Here is a 15,429-nt window from a genome sequence, read left to right on the forward strand (position 1 = left end):
AATAAGAATGGATTTTAGCCTCAACGTTCTCCCAGTTCCCTATATTTAGACTGCCACAAAATGTGTGATGCACAACGATAGATACTGATGCGAAGAAAACTAAACCAGAAGGAAAACAATACAGAAACAGGAACTTCAAAAATTTGTTCATCTGCCAGCTCTTCTGTTAAGTTGGATCCTAAGAATTCTTTCCACATATTTTACGATAAATGTAATCTTCAATAAATATGTATGAATGGTTGATTAAAATATATTGACCATGCATATATATTGGTTCTTGCAAGCTAGTCCTTAAATATTCTGTGATATTATTAGAAAACTGATATTCACAATTTGATGCAGTCTATGAAATACATAAACTTTGGGCACATCTCTAGTACTGCAGCTTTGCTCAGATAACTGGAATCTTCCCAAAAGGATAACAAAAAGTTTTCAGTCTGCCAGGCCAATATACCTTTTTTACATGCAAACTCAGTAAAAATTCTGAGAACATTTTCAACAGCTACTACGGATTACACTGCCTATTTTACAGAAATGGCCATTAGTGCCTGAACAGATGGAGAGCAGGCAGAACTAATTCTGCAATGTGTAAGAATTTGCTGCTTGCACAGATTTCTGAACACAGTTAATTACTGGAGTTGAATTTACCCAGGATTCAGTAGTCTACATGATATAAATTACTTTATGATTATTATGTCAAAAGATTTCTGTTCCAAGCCCTGCTATATGCAGCTCATCTAAATACAGCTACATATAAAAACAACCACTTTCAACAGATGACAAACAAAATCCGTATCTACAGTGCTTTACCTCTTCTCCTGAGTGGGATTTGGAAACAAAAAACTGTGGCTTATAATAGATTTGATATGATGTATCATTGATTATTGTTGTCTTATCTTCTATCTGTAGAATTTGTATACCTTGTCGAACCATGGAAGAAATGCAGAATTCACACAACTGTAAGATAATGAAATTGTGATGAAATGAAAATTGTGATGAAGTCACACAAAACCACAAAAGGTAGTGAAATGCAGCAATAGAAGTGCTGCTCAATTTCTAATCAAACAAACCCTCTCTATATCCATGCACTTCGTAACTGGAGCCACATCATGTACTTTTGAAGTTGCATCTGTAAATGTTATCCAAACAAGATTGAAAATTCATTAATTCTTTTTCCAGGAGATATTGTATTATCTTTATGGGTTGCACAGTATGTTTTTTGGCAATCTAATTCTTTAAATTATATTTCATACATTATTTATACTCTCTTTATGTTGGACATATATTAACATAATTAGGGAGAAGCTTTCACGCTGCATACATTTGATTGTTTTATCTGCTATTTGACTTTGTTTTTACATGATAAAGTTACAAATCATTAAAATTTTCTTCTAACCTTTTGATGACCTGGAAAAGCACCAAGTTTAATTTCAGCTTCAACAAAACCTTCTTCATCCAACGTTACTACTTCCCCATTATCGGTATCCTTCCATTTTGGGGAGGTCACATTATGAACCAGTTTAACTGCCACTGATTTGTGCACAGTATTAGTGTTTGCCCAGTATATTCCAAGCTGAAAAGCTTCCTGCAAGTGAAAAAATTACTGATCATCAGTTGTTCACAATTTGATACATTTCTACTACAGTTCTAAATGCCGTTTCCAGTAGGCAGTGAATATAATTTCCTGCCTTTCTCCCTCTGATGCTTTCAATGTGGTACAAGGATAGATGAAACCACAAGGTGGATAAGGAACTGATCCTTACAGGGGATCAAGGTCATAGTCTACACTGAAAGGTGTTACAAGGCAGACCTTTTGTTTATTAACAGACATACATGGGGGGAAAAGATGACAGAATAAGCAAGCAGTATCAGATTGCTGAACTGGAATGAACAAGCTGCTGTGCTTCTTGCGCAGCACCTTAATTATTTAGAAACTAAAGAATAGCAAAGTTATAATAAAAAAGAATGTGCATGGCCAAGGTATGTGGGAAGACCCTGAATTAAAGAAGGCAGGCATTCTAAAGAAAATTTTCCTCTATTGTAATTCATTCTGTGTCATTATCAAATTTCTTGGTAACATTAAAAGCTATGAAATAATATTACATAAAGTGCTCTCAAATCAAATATTCTTTTCAGGCTGTCAATTTTGCTACTGTGGTCAACAATTTCTCAAGTGACATGTTGACACAAAGTCTTTACTTGGCCTTTATAGCAACTTTTGTAGGCTGCTACCTTACACCCATGTTGCATATTCTTTGACTAAACTGAAAGGAAGGGGAAAAGGCTGCTGATGGAATGAAGGCCTTCTTCCTAGTGTCTTGCAGACAATTTTTAACTATGCATCTTTAGGATGTTGTTTTCAAAACCAAGTATGCTGTGCTACCCACTCGGTGACTCAGTCAGTGTGGTGAATTTCCATTGTTACTGGTAGTCCTCATCATATGACTGACAGACAAACAGACACGGTAACTGGAAAGTGGGATTCGTCTGCAGTAATAACCATTCTTCAGAATCCGTGCGTTTAGCAGAACTGTGCCTGCTAATGTGAATGGCAAAGTTACCTTGAAGTTGGGAGGTATAATTACTTTCCCACTAGGTACTTGAAGAAGAATCTTCTCTCCCTCAAACAGCCAGAGGTCCCACTTGGACTGATTGATAAGCAGAGCCCAGGGCAGGAGTTCAATCAGCAGAGTTCTCACACACGGTTTCCACATTGACAGCTTTACCCGCATTGGACTATCCCACTGGGAGAGCTGTTCATTGCTGTCAAAAACAAATAAGCAAAAGCTTGAAGGAATAATGAATTCAAGATTACAAATGCTAAGGTGTCATTTTCAGAAATTTGCAAGCCTTTTCTAGTTGTGAGACAGAAAAGCTTCTCTTCTTACTTTATCATTCTGGAACACACTAAGGTGCTGTCAGAAAGAGCCAGACAGGTGTAGGCTATAAAGGCATATTTTTAACTCCACAAGTGCAACTTAAATTTAGTCAATTAATAAATACCTTAACAAAGTTACCACTGTCCTTCAGAGCTAAACCTGTGACTTTTGTAGTCATCAAATCACATTTCCTTTTTGTTTCCCCAGCAACTACTTCTACATGAACTCCCTGTTTCTCTACTGAAACAAATATCAGCTGAATAAACAACAGCCTCTAGAGCTGCAGTAAAGAAAGTGCATTCACAAAAAATTGTTCCATTTAAAAAAAATCCATACTGATGCAATCTTCTCAGTGTAAACAAGGGCAGCCCTGAGGCTGACCTAATTTTTTTCCCCACCTGCCATAGCTTCTGCAGTTTACATGCAGGAATTATGTAACTGCTAAAAATACATTCAATGTTCATCACATATAGCCTTGGAGAATGTGGTTTCAGTTTATTTGGAAATGAAATACAACAGTCATGAAGAAGGTTTAGCAAGGAATTACCTGTCTGAATCCTTCCTATTATAAGGCCATGCAGGCTGGGGAGGACTAGCAATGCCATAGAACTCGGAGAGCACTTGGCTGACGTTGCCACCCGGATGGGATTTAGTCATTATCTGTTTAATCAGAGTGGTTGAAATAGGGACTGCACACTCTGATGGATCATCTTCTTCTCTGTCATTGAAAACAGACTCAGTCACTTACACAACAAAAGCAAGTATTGCCATTAACATTTTCTCTAATGAGGCTTCCCAAGTGGACAGTTCTTCCCAGCAAGAACAGTCTCATGGTAATCATGGATGAATAAGTTCCTGAGGATTTACTGACATGTATGGATTTGTTATGACACTGTAATGACCATAAAAACTCTTCAGTATTCTCAAAAAAACATTTCAAGATAATTCAGGAATTTATTTTTTAAAACACAAGAATATGGACTGCTTAATTAAACAAATGCCAGTGTGCATAGGATAGTTACACCAAATTTAATATTTGCTCCAATAATTTCAGCTACATATGCTTGTTCTTTCATATCCCATCTGGGCACGGCATACTTTCAGAAAAAAATGCAGAAGAAGTTGAAGTATAAATTTTTCTTTCTTTTCCATACAAATGAACCATTTTCAAGGAAAATGAGTATTTTACCTGGCTTGAAAAGTCAGGTGGTGTGTAAGATCAGGTTCTATATTTTGCAGTGCTTTCTCTTGTCCTTTCCCTGGAATCATTTGTGTTTCATTCAGTCCCAGGCTTCTTTTTTCTACATGTAAGATAATAGGGTCTGGAAGATGGCTCCTTACAATGAAAAGAGGGCTGAAAACAATCTACAAAAAGGAAAAAAAAATACAGCAATTTAAAGCCAGCTTTATTTCAGTATTACAACTGTTGAAACAAACTATTGAGAAATCTTTACAGTGGGTCATTCTGACCTTAATTTATTATATGACATATAAGGCATGAACATTTAGATTTGAGAGACATTAAATGTACTTACTAATCGCTGTTGCACATGTGAATTGGGCTCTAAAGTCAAAACTGTGCACCACACATATGTAATTGAACTCTTTGAAGATGGTACCTGTTTGTAGAAAGATCAGCATTACACTAACATTATTCAGAATGATAAAATACACTATTTCATTATATCAAACAGAAATCTAAATGCAAAGTACTCAGTTCTCTCAGACATTTTTAATGCTCTATTCCATATACCCATTTCTTGTCATACCTGAATGACAGTGCTGTGTTCTGTGTGTTTAGAACTTAGACATACATCTTGGGACCAGTCTTCATCTTCTGTAGATTTCACACTCAACTCAGTGAGCTCATTATTTTCTAGGATATATGAAGGCAATTTCTGCTTGGCTGCAAGGCAGTTGATGTGTTCTTTAACAACAGCCTGTCCATCTTGACTAATGTAATGCTGAACTACTTTCAGTTCAATGCTTTCAGAAAGGTAACTACAGACTGTCTGTCTTCCACAGATTAGGATCTAAAACACACAAAAAATACAGCTCTTATGTAAACAGTTGGGAAAAAAGTCAAAATTGAATTAGAGAGTGAAAATCTGTAGAAGAATAATCTCCCTACTTTAGTTTTCCCTGAGCAGTGTTGAAGGCAGTGATTGGTAAAACATTATTTTTATTGGCCAAATGTATGTCCAATTTAATAGAAATCTAGGCATTAAAATGCTTGAAATATTGCTAAGGCAGTATCCACATTTGAAAGACACACTACTTTCCTTCCCACTGAACTCAGCAGAACTACCCATGGCTGACAGATCTGGTTTGGATTTTAAGAGTTCTGTGATGGTCTCTGAATGTTGAGACATTTCTGAGCAGTCACAGGGATGTACTTCAGAAAGGTTTCTGCGGATACTTCACATTCCCATCACAAGCCAATGATGCAGAGCTTTCACAGTATGCCTGCCATTTTAGAGCTTATAATTTCATTAAATGACTGTAACGTGTTTCTGTATTTAATTGCACACACCTAGAAAATGACCAGATTAGACTTGGCGTTGTTGCTGTCCATCATGCATGAATTGTGTACTGTAGAGATGTATCTGACTTTTTCCAAGCTATACTAGGGAACACCATTCCACATGTATCCTCCCTGCACAACCATCATAATTTCTTTTTTCATGAATGGGGGCCTACACCACAGCTACAGCCCACCACGTGAAATCTCAGCAGGGCTTTCAGTGACACCAGGCACTGCTCCTGTCTGGCCAGCTGTGCTGTTGTGGTGCAGTACAGCTCTGCCACATCCATGAGCTGATCATCTTCTGTCCACCACATGCTCTGGCTTCTTCCAAAGCAGGCAGAACGGCTGCAGTGTTATTACACATCTCTTTACAAAGATAGTAAAGGGAAAGTTATTGCACAGCAGCTGATTTTCAAATGTTAATTTGGTAATTCTTTTATTTAAAAAAATATGTATGCCTGAATTACTATCCAGAATATATTATGAGCAGGTTCTTAAAAAAATTAAAGAGAAAAATCTGTTTATCAAGAGCTTAAAACACTGTAAGAGATTATGTAACTTAGCACTGTCAGAACTTAAGAACCATGCAAAGGTATGTTTATGGGAGCATATCAAATACATGTTTGTAACTGAGCTTTCAAATGCTAAGATCAACACCTAAGTGAAGAAAAAGGTTGTAAAAATTCCCCAAATTAACCCCAAAAGACTTTTATACTTGTTTTTTTCAGATCCCAGTAGGAGAGAATAAATAACAAAGTGACTAATTCACGAATAGGCAACAGTTTAAATTACGCATGTTATTTTTCCTAACTGGATCAAATCCTTACTTGCTTCTGCACTCCACTGAGCTGCTGAACCTTGATAATAAGTGATGCTGTCCGGCCCTTGTACTGAATGGTGCGAATAAAGGTCCCTGTATTGTCCACACTGAATGGCTCAGACCACCGCCAGTTTCCCCAGCCTTCAATACAGATGTGTAACAGCTGGAAAGAAAGAAAGAAAGAAATTACTACTTCAATACATAACCAGAAAAAAAAAGTGCCTTGCAGTAGGACATAAATTCCCATGACAGAGAAGTATTCTTGGTTTGAAATCTCAGCAATGCTAAGCACACCAGTTGTCTGAATGATCCATTTAGTCTGTAATTCTGTGATTTCAGACACAATCAGAAGCAACCATAATACCATAAAATGGCTCTGAACCAAGCATTTTTATAAATTACCTTATTTAACAGTATGTTTAACATTCAGGCACACAACTGTTCACAAAAAAAAAAAAAGGGCAAGTAGACTAGAGAGCATAAAACAGGAAATAAGAGATTTTCTTCAGTGCCTTTGAAATTGTTCTAAAAGCCCATTCTATTACCAGCAAGGTGATACAGAACACAGATCCATGACAAATTTTTTGCCTTCAGAATAAGACAGAAAATTACAAATACCCTTCCCTTTGAAAATAAAGAAGGACTTGTATAGCTTGCATATATGTGTCTGTTAAATGCAGAATGTGGTATATTGCTGAGAGATGGGAAACATTTCATTTCTTACACAAATGTGGTGGTAAGCTCAAGCTTGACTGCATGAGAAGAGATTTAACTGCGTAATTATACTCCCTATGTGATTTATTCCGGAAAAGGAGTGGCTTTTTTCCAGTTTAACTTAAATCACTTCCAGAGCAATAAAGTCTTTCATCATTTGAAGAGCCTTTCATCCATTTACCCACCATACGCACTTACCTCTGTCCCATGGAGATTCTTTAAGCCAGAGTAGTGAAAATTGGTACTGTTCCATGTAGGTCAATGAAGTTACATAAATTTACACCAGCTGAAGATCTGGCTATTTAGCTCTGTATGGATCTTTTGTGGCTGTGCAAACTTAAGGATGCGAGTTAAATATAAGGGATCAAAGTAATAAGCATTCTGGGTAAAATTTATTCTTTGCAGAGGGCCAGCATAGAGCCTAAGCATCACTTAAGCTCTGTAAAACAGTCATATGAAGGCCTTGTGGGAGTTCTCTCTTGAGGGTTGAATTTCACTCTGATTTTGGACATCTGTCATTAATTAATTTAAGTAATTGAGAACAGGATCAGGCCCAAAGATTGATTATTTGCACTAGCAAAAACTGAAACTTGTAAATACTGTGTCCTTCCATGATTTGTTTCCAGAAAGAGATAGCATTCACCATGGGTCTGGTCAGTTGGACTTAGTGAAGGCCTGGATGTTGGGGTTTCCTTCATTGTTTTAAGAAACAACCACAGCAATAACTTTCAAAGATATTACAACTCAGTAGCCTGTTTGCAATTTGTGGTATTCTCAGCACAAGTTACACACAGAACAATAACATCCATTCAGTGGGTGGCTTTTGAATTTGCAAGAGTGATGACTGCTGCGTTCAGATTCAAATGAATTTTATGCTGGAAGCACAAAGGCTGATACGTGCCAGTGTGTGCAAGGACAGGCATCTGGATGTGCACACGTGTGGGCACAGCTTTATATTCAAGGGTATGTTGAGGGAGGCTGTACACTGGGATAGCCAAACTCATAAATAAACATGTCACTTTGATTGTGAAGCATTAGTTAAAGAAAAGGAAAAAGAAAACAACAAAAAAAAATCCAATTGCAGTGGCTGGAATCTGTTCAGTTTCTCACAGAGGCAGCTGGGAATAAATCTCATCACATATGAAAATTAGGAAAACACGAAAACTGTTTACTTTGGAGAGAATGGTAGCTGGAAATGACAGCCAAATAATGAGAAAAGGTACTTAAGTGGTCAGTCTCAGCTAGCAAGCCCACAAAATACTGTGTGCTCCAGAAATAGACGTCATGTAAATGCCATAATTGACAATTGGTAATTACATGTAGCTACAACACTGGGATGTCTCCCACCCTGTATAAACAGTTTTGCTCACGAGTTGAATATTCCCAAGGAAAATGCTGTCAGCTTTCCCTGAGCAGTCATAAGCTCCCAAATGCTGTCTTACTAATTTTGTGTGTAGCAATGAGTCTGCATTTAACTTCTAGATTTAGAAAGAAAAATAAAGAAGAGCTATTATAATCTATTGGCATTTTCTTATTTTACAAACATTCAGTTTGCATACTGGTAAACACGAAGGATATGGCCTTCATAATTTACTTTAAAGATATCTAATATATTTCTATTAATGACCTAACAGTATAAGAATTGGGTGCTGTGTAAGTTTACTTTTGAGCCAAGAAACTGCATTTCATGAAAACGAAGAAAAGATCTCTGAATGATTATTTACATGTGAGATTTCTGGAAAAGATTGCTAGAAATAATCAGCAAATGACACTGAGTGACGCAGAAATATACGGCAGGAAATAAAAGTGGCAGTGATTTTAGAGAACTAAGTAATCAGACATTAGCATCATTTTATCAGAAAACAGATTTATAGATCCACAGAATTTTCTAAATTGGAAGGGACTCACAAGGATCATGAAGTCCAGCTCTTTAAGTGAATGGCCCATACAGGGATTGAACCCAGAATCTTGGTGTTATTTGTGCCTCGCTGTGACCAAATGGGTTGCAAAGTGACCTGATACTAAAGATTTGCAATAATTGTCATTAACTCTTTCACTGATAAAGCTTTATGCTAATTCTAAGAATTTATTAGACACTGTTCAAAAAAGTTCAACAAATATAGCTAGGTATGGGACATATATTAGGAGAAAAGATAATTCATTGTATTAAGGTACAAAAAATGGACTTCAAAAAGCATTCTAAGAAATATAATCCATTGATAAGCAAAAATTTGTCGCTTAGAGAGAATTTAAACAGACTATCTATTGTATATGTGAAGATAGGCACTTATTCATGTAAATATTTGATTTCTGCATTTTTTGTTGGGGAAATATACCAGCAGATAACCCAGAGAGTTTTGCTTTGACTAGACTTGGCTAGGGCTCTTAGCCATTATGTATTTCTGTTTTGAGAGGAACAGAAATTACTTCAAGGGAGGCAGATTAACATGAAGCTGCTTTTGCTGGAGCAAATGACTAGAAAAGCTTTATCTTTAAAATAAAGAATATCTTTATCATGCCTCTTCAAAGAATGTTTCTATATGCTCCTCAAAATTTACTTAGGTTTTCAGCTAGATGTGTGAGTGAAGGATATGATCTGAGTAAATAAAGCTGCGTGTCACATGACAAAGCATGATGATTTTAATCATCCATAAAATGGATGATTAAAAGTGAGACTAAGAATTTAGCCTGTCCAGAAAAGGCATCAATTTCCAGCTGTATAAGTAATTTAAAGTTTGAGCCCTCAAAATGCTTAGTGATGCAAATTTGATTTCTACTTTGCTTGTAGATTCAGCAGATTTAACTTGGTTTCACCAAGATTCTTTAGATTGTATTTGTCTTCCAAGTGAAACTAGAAAATGTTTTTTTGGGGGGAACAGGGGTAATTGCTATGAACTCCAAGAGTTTAGGAAGAATCAAGTGAGGACCTGGTAAATGGTGTGGGAGCAGTTGTTACTTTAAAAGATAGAAGACAGTAAAATAAAAGCTGTGATAATGAAGTAGCATGGAGGAAATGTAGCTCTGGAGATGAGCTCTAAGACTTGAACCTAAAGACATTTTTAATTCAAAAATTAAAGGAGAAGCTTGATTTGTATTTTTTACTGTGTTTTCACAATACAAGGTGGCTCTTGACTAGGATTAGAATTCACAACAATAAAACCAAGTAGTATTTGGAAAAACAGTGTATGAAATATTTATTCTGCACATTATCTGCTGCAGTGGCCACCAAAACAGCTTGAACTTCACTTTGGCTTCATTTTCTCAAGTGACCCGGGAGATCTGGCCAGTTTTATGCTATTGGCCCTTGTAGGACAGAAAGCCAGTACAGAGCATGGAAAAAGGTGTTTTCCATCGCCCCCATGCTGGCTAGTAGAAAAAAGGTCACACTGGGCAAATAAACTCTGATCCTGGGGGCCCCTGGAGATGTTGTGAATCTCAAATGTCACCTGCAAAGCAGACCTGAACCTCACAGGTACAAACTCATCCTACACACTGTAGATGAGTCTTTTGGTTAGGAACAGCAACCAAATTATAAATGTTCATGGATAATATTAATCCTTATCTGCCCAGATATTACCTAGAAATTCAATTACACGTAATATAGTATAAGCATTGATTTGGAATGCAGGAACCCCCCAAAAAAGCAACAGTACTCTTCTCACTTTGTGAACAGTATAAAATATCATACAGCTTTTTTTGCCTGATGTTGCTCCTAATGATGTGGGGAGGATTATGGGAAGTACAAGAGATTGTTCAGAGAACCTGCAACACTCCTAAACAGTAAAATGGGAAAATATCCCAATAACAACTGATATATGAGTTACAGTTTCTAAATTTCAACCCAGAGTATTGCATATAATTTTACACATTATATAATCCAATATCTGAAAGAACTGAAACTTGGAAGTAAATAACAATGAATTGTGATCCTGCTTCAACATGAACCAAAATTTGGCTTCAGTCTTCTTTTTTGATAGAATGAGGAGGAGTAGGTTCTTAGCAAATTTGCTTTTTGTAAAACTACAGTAGCCCTTAAAAAGTATGCTTATAAAATTTAGAATTTGTGTTCATAGACACACTATTTAAAATAAGAAAAATTTTATATGCATTCTAGTGCAGGTACTAATAATGTACTAACCAGTACTAATATCTTCTCAAGACTTTGTAAAAGTATGATCAGAAAAGTGATAGGTATATTTTCCCTCAAATTCTATATAAGTAGCAATAAAATGACACCGTTTCAGGCATATTGACTTACTTTGATAAGAAATAAATATAGTTTATTAATACCCACATTCTCATTGAAGTCATTGCCCAATTCAACATAGCAACTGATATTTTCATCCATTATATCTGCTGCTTCAAATTAAAGATGATGAAAAGTGAAAATGTCTAACTGTTACTGTAACCTTGGAAGGAGACTACAGAAGGGTTAGAAAACTGCTACTTTCTAAAAATTTCTACTATGCAAAATTATGTTTTGCATAGAAAGCACACAAATGAACTTAAATCCATCACTCTGTGCGGACTCTGCTGAAGTTTGAGAGTGGGGAAAACAACCAGTAACAACTAGCACGTTATAGACAATTTCTGCTGTCTGTTCGTAAGCAATCTCTGCAGAATACATTCAGGGGACTCTCACATGGATATCTGGTTTTTACATTTGCTGTGGTCCCTAGTGGGACCCTCCAATTGCCTACTGTCTTGCAAGACAGAATTCCTTAACTCTGAGTAAATTACTGGGAAGATCTGATCTCTTCTAACTTCAGAGTTTCACCCTTTGTATCATATGCTCCAGTTCATCTAAAAACACAGCTGTCTTGGAGACAAACATGACTTTTGATGTAACTGGGGCCCATCCCACAAAACAATGTGAAGATCAAGATAAGGAGTGCAGGCTTGGTCCAATAATAATGTAGGAGCCAGTGTTGTCTGTAGAGCACAGAATGATGTATCTTCTCTTCTCTTTTAATGATATCTAACAGACCTCTAACTTTCATTAAAATCTGCAGAAGGAACTCACAGAATCTGAAAGCTTAAAGCCTCAAATACCATCAGTTTTGGACCAACCCCAACTCTGAAAGGGACTATACAGTTGGGGGTGTCTTATCCCTAAGGGGGGCCAAAACCTTGTGAAATCTGAGGAAAATGTTGGGGGGGGACAGAGTGGCCTAGATGAGTGAGCATCGGACCTCAAACTTATTACTGAAATATTAGCCAAACTAGTGAGACTTGCAGGAATCACAGTTAAAGTTAAAAGGGAAAGGTTAGGTTCCCTGAAATGTAAAGGATCCAGGCATGGAAAAAATGAAGGAAGCAAGGAGCTTTAAGTTAAGCCGAACAGTTGGAGGGACACCATCAAGAGCTGATAAATCCAAATCCTTGGTGTGTTATAGCTGTTTTCATAACACAAAACAGTTGAAATTTTTCAAATTCTAGCCTACAGTTTCATAAATAATAAAATTAATTCTAAATGCAAATAAAGCATTATAAAACTATCTGCTAAAATATATATTTTAGGTGTATATATAATTGTGTTAAATTATTTAAATGGGCAATTACCGCATCTCTATTCTTAATTAGCAAAAGAAAAATGGAAAATTTTATTGATGTGAATGTGGAAGAAATACAATCCTTTTAAAACTATTTATTTTCATTTAACTGAACTGCCTTGCCATACTAAAAAAACATTTTGCAGAGGTTAAATAAAGTATTTCATGGCAACCGCTGCTTCTTAGTGCCTGTGTAACAAGAAACATGAGCCAGCCAAAGTTGTGCAAGTTGGTTTTCTTTCCCAGTAAGAGAATGTGGTATCTAAGACCTTGTCCTAACTCATTTTATCCCCAAGAGTAAGTCAAGTAAGTCAAGTATGAACTAATGCCTGGAGGGAAGTCCCTGACTCCAGAAGTATGGATTATTTCACATTTATCTTACAATCTGCTCTCAGAGTTCTTAAAATTCACTAACTTGGCAAGTCAGGAATTATCATGAGAAATGAAATAATTTCATAACTATGAAGTCATCTAGCATTCCATGAATATGACACTCAGAGGGTTTGTCCTTGCTTGGGCATTATTCTGACCTTTGGATAACAAGCTGCTAGATAGTTTTGCATGGAAACAATTAGAAAAGTGCCATAGTATAACCTGATGTCTTGATTGAGTTGCTGTTTTCATTTCAAGGATTTGTATTAATCATTAAAAAAATGTACATGACAACATTTGTAATAATATTTAAACAAACTTTTTTGTATGATTTAAAATGACAAGGGATTGTATTAGTTAGATGAACTGCCATTCTGAATGTTGTATTTACAATGCACTCATATTGGCAGTAAACAAGTGAATAGGCTTATAGGGGAATGCCAAAGTTCTCTCTTTACAAGACCTTCGCAAAGAAAATTTGTTTCTATCTCAACTGTGTGTAGAAAGCCTGTGCTCCCATATAGTTTCAGTGAAATTACCTCAGTGCTGTTTTTTTAATGTCTACATTTCCCAGCAAGACATGGCTGTTTAAAAATGTTAAGAGAGCAGAAATTGTGTTGAAATTATTCCAAAGGCTGGGACAAGGGAAGTAGAACCTCCCTACTAGAAGAGCCGGCTGGCCAGCAGTGTGGCTGAGTCAGGAGTCAGCTGTTAGCTTTGCCATCTCCTGGGACATGGGAATCCATCATGACACTCCTGACTTTTTATCAGCCCAATTCTTCAGTGAATCTAAATCTGATCAGAGCAAAACAGAATGGGGAAACCCTTTGACATCACCGACTGTCAGCTGAAGAATGAATATCTGAAAAATGAATCTGAAGCTCCTACTGTCAGCTCACCCACTCCCTTATGTGTTATTTGGTTTTCTAATGGACTTTTCCACCTTTCATCCTGAAATTTTGTTTTTCATTTAAAAAGTAACTTACATGGCAGCCACGAAAATGGAATGTTTTGCACTGCTCAAGTCTGTGACTGAAAGCACAGTTTAAGTTTTACAGGTGTTAGATGTCTATATGCCATGTATTCTGATGGTGGTTTTTAGCAGTCCAGTTGCAACTAAGAGAAAGTATCAGTAATGAGCTGTCATTTCAATTCTTCAGCTTTTCACTTGCTTGGGATAACCTTAATTTTTAAAACTCTTTTCAGTTTGAACTATAAATGAATATACACCATACTCAGAACTACACCTTTGGTAGATATATTTAAAATGAGGATTCTCACAACTGAATAACTTTATGCAAGTAACCAGAAAATTAATGTAAGAATTTTTTAAGAGGAAAGCCTTACTTAGTTCTGGGTTTATTTACATTACTTTAAATATTTCCTTTTTCTTCTTCCATGTATTTATTAAAAGGTTTAAACGTAGTTTTGGGTGGTTGCTACAAATGCAAGTGATAATTGGTTATGAGTTGTAGGTTACACTTAGTTAGCTTTCTTTCTCCCTCACACAACTAAGGGGAATTACAATTGTAATCCTATCTCACCTGAAGAGTGGGGATCTTGTCCCACAATCTGACACGTGCCCAGCTGCACAGAGCACAGACACCACTTGGTTTGCTCACCTGTAAGATGGGGCATCACAGGCGTTTCGCACGTTTGAGAAAATGTGTCTTTTTTAAAACATGGAAAGGGACATAGAGTACTCCAGAGTCTCAAAGTCTCCAAAGGCCTCTCTCTGTCACTATTACACCAGCACACACTTTTTATAACAGCTCCTCTGTTGCTCAGCTAAGATGCTCCTTTATGAGCCTGCCTTCCTCTTAACTTATGCCCTGACTTCAGTGTCAACTACAATTGTTTACTCTGGCAGATTTTGCTCTGCACAGATTACCACATTCATGTAAAATTCAGTAGTTTTGCACATCCATCAACTGACATGGGAATGAAAACCACAGTAAATTTGCCATCTCTGCCTCCCAGTGTAACTTGAAACTTGTCAGCAGTGAAAGTGGACACAACTCCTGTTTAGAATTACAATTCAAAATTTGCTGTCTTTCTCACATGCTAAGACTGGTATTTTCTAGGGCTCTAGAGGAGTTAGGAACTCCCATTCATTACATTCCTCCTAGGATCTGTTAAAATTTTAGTAATTTTTCAGGGCAGGACTACTGCTCACCAAATGGGGTGGCACAGCTCTGTAGTTTCCTACTCAGCAGGAGCTGGGTATTTACTAAGAAAAGAGAAGAAATGGGTTTGTTGTTTCATAAACACTTTTTAAATGAGATTTAAGTTCTTGTCCTGCCTTGAACAAAGTGAGAAGTATATTTATTACCACCTCCCAAGTGTTGGCCTCCTCCCCCAAGTAACAAGTAACATGACAAGAGGAAATGGGCCTAAAGTTGTGCCAGGAAGGTTTAGATTGGCTATTAGGAAAAGATGCTTCATGGTAAGGATTGTCAAGCATTGGAACAGGCTGCCCAGGGAATGGCTGAGTCACCATCCCTGAAAGTCTTTAAAAGATATGGCACTTAGGGACATGGTTTAGTGGTAGACTTGGCAGTGTTG

General features: G+C 36.8%; 1 protein-coding gene across 4 annotated transcripts in view; it reads right to left on the reverse strand.

Annotated features, from left to right (window-relative positions):
• The window catches only part of VPS13B (vacuolar protein sorting 13 homolog B), a 434,787-nt gene that overhangs the window by 30,878 nt on the left and 388,480 nt on the right, over positions 1-15,429 (reverse strand). For all 4 annotated transcript variants that reach the window (XM_021529420.2, XM_021529422.2, XM_021529419.2 and 1 more), the window contains exons 44-51: positions 6,234-6,389; positions 4,649-4,912; positions 4,415-4,498; positions 4,069-4,244; positions 3,427-3,597; positions 2,562-2,763; positions 1,397-1,585; positions 811-957 (exon numbers count right to left, since the gene is read on the reverse strand). In XM_021529420.2, the coding sequence (XP_021385095.2) occupies positions 811-957; positions 1,397-1,585; positions 2,562-2,763; positions 3,427-3,597; positions 4,069-4,244; positions 4,415-4,498; positions 4,649-4,912; positions 6,234-6,389 (1,389 nt within the window). The remainder of the gene's footprint in view (positions 1-810; positions 958-1,396; positions 1,586-2,561; positions 2,764-3,426; positions 3,598-4,068; positions 4,245-4,414; positions 4,499-4,648; positions 4,913-6,233; positions 6,390-15,429) is intronic.

The sequence above is a fragment of the Lonchura striata genome, chromosome 1, assembly GCF_046129695.1.
Source record: "Lonchura striata isolate bLonStr1 chromosome 1, bLonStr1.mat, whole genome shotgun sequence".
Taxonomy (NCBI): domain Eukaryota; kingdom Metazoa; phylum Chordata; class Aves; order Passeriformes; family Estrildidae; genus Lonchura; species Lonchura striata.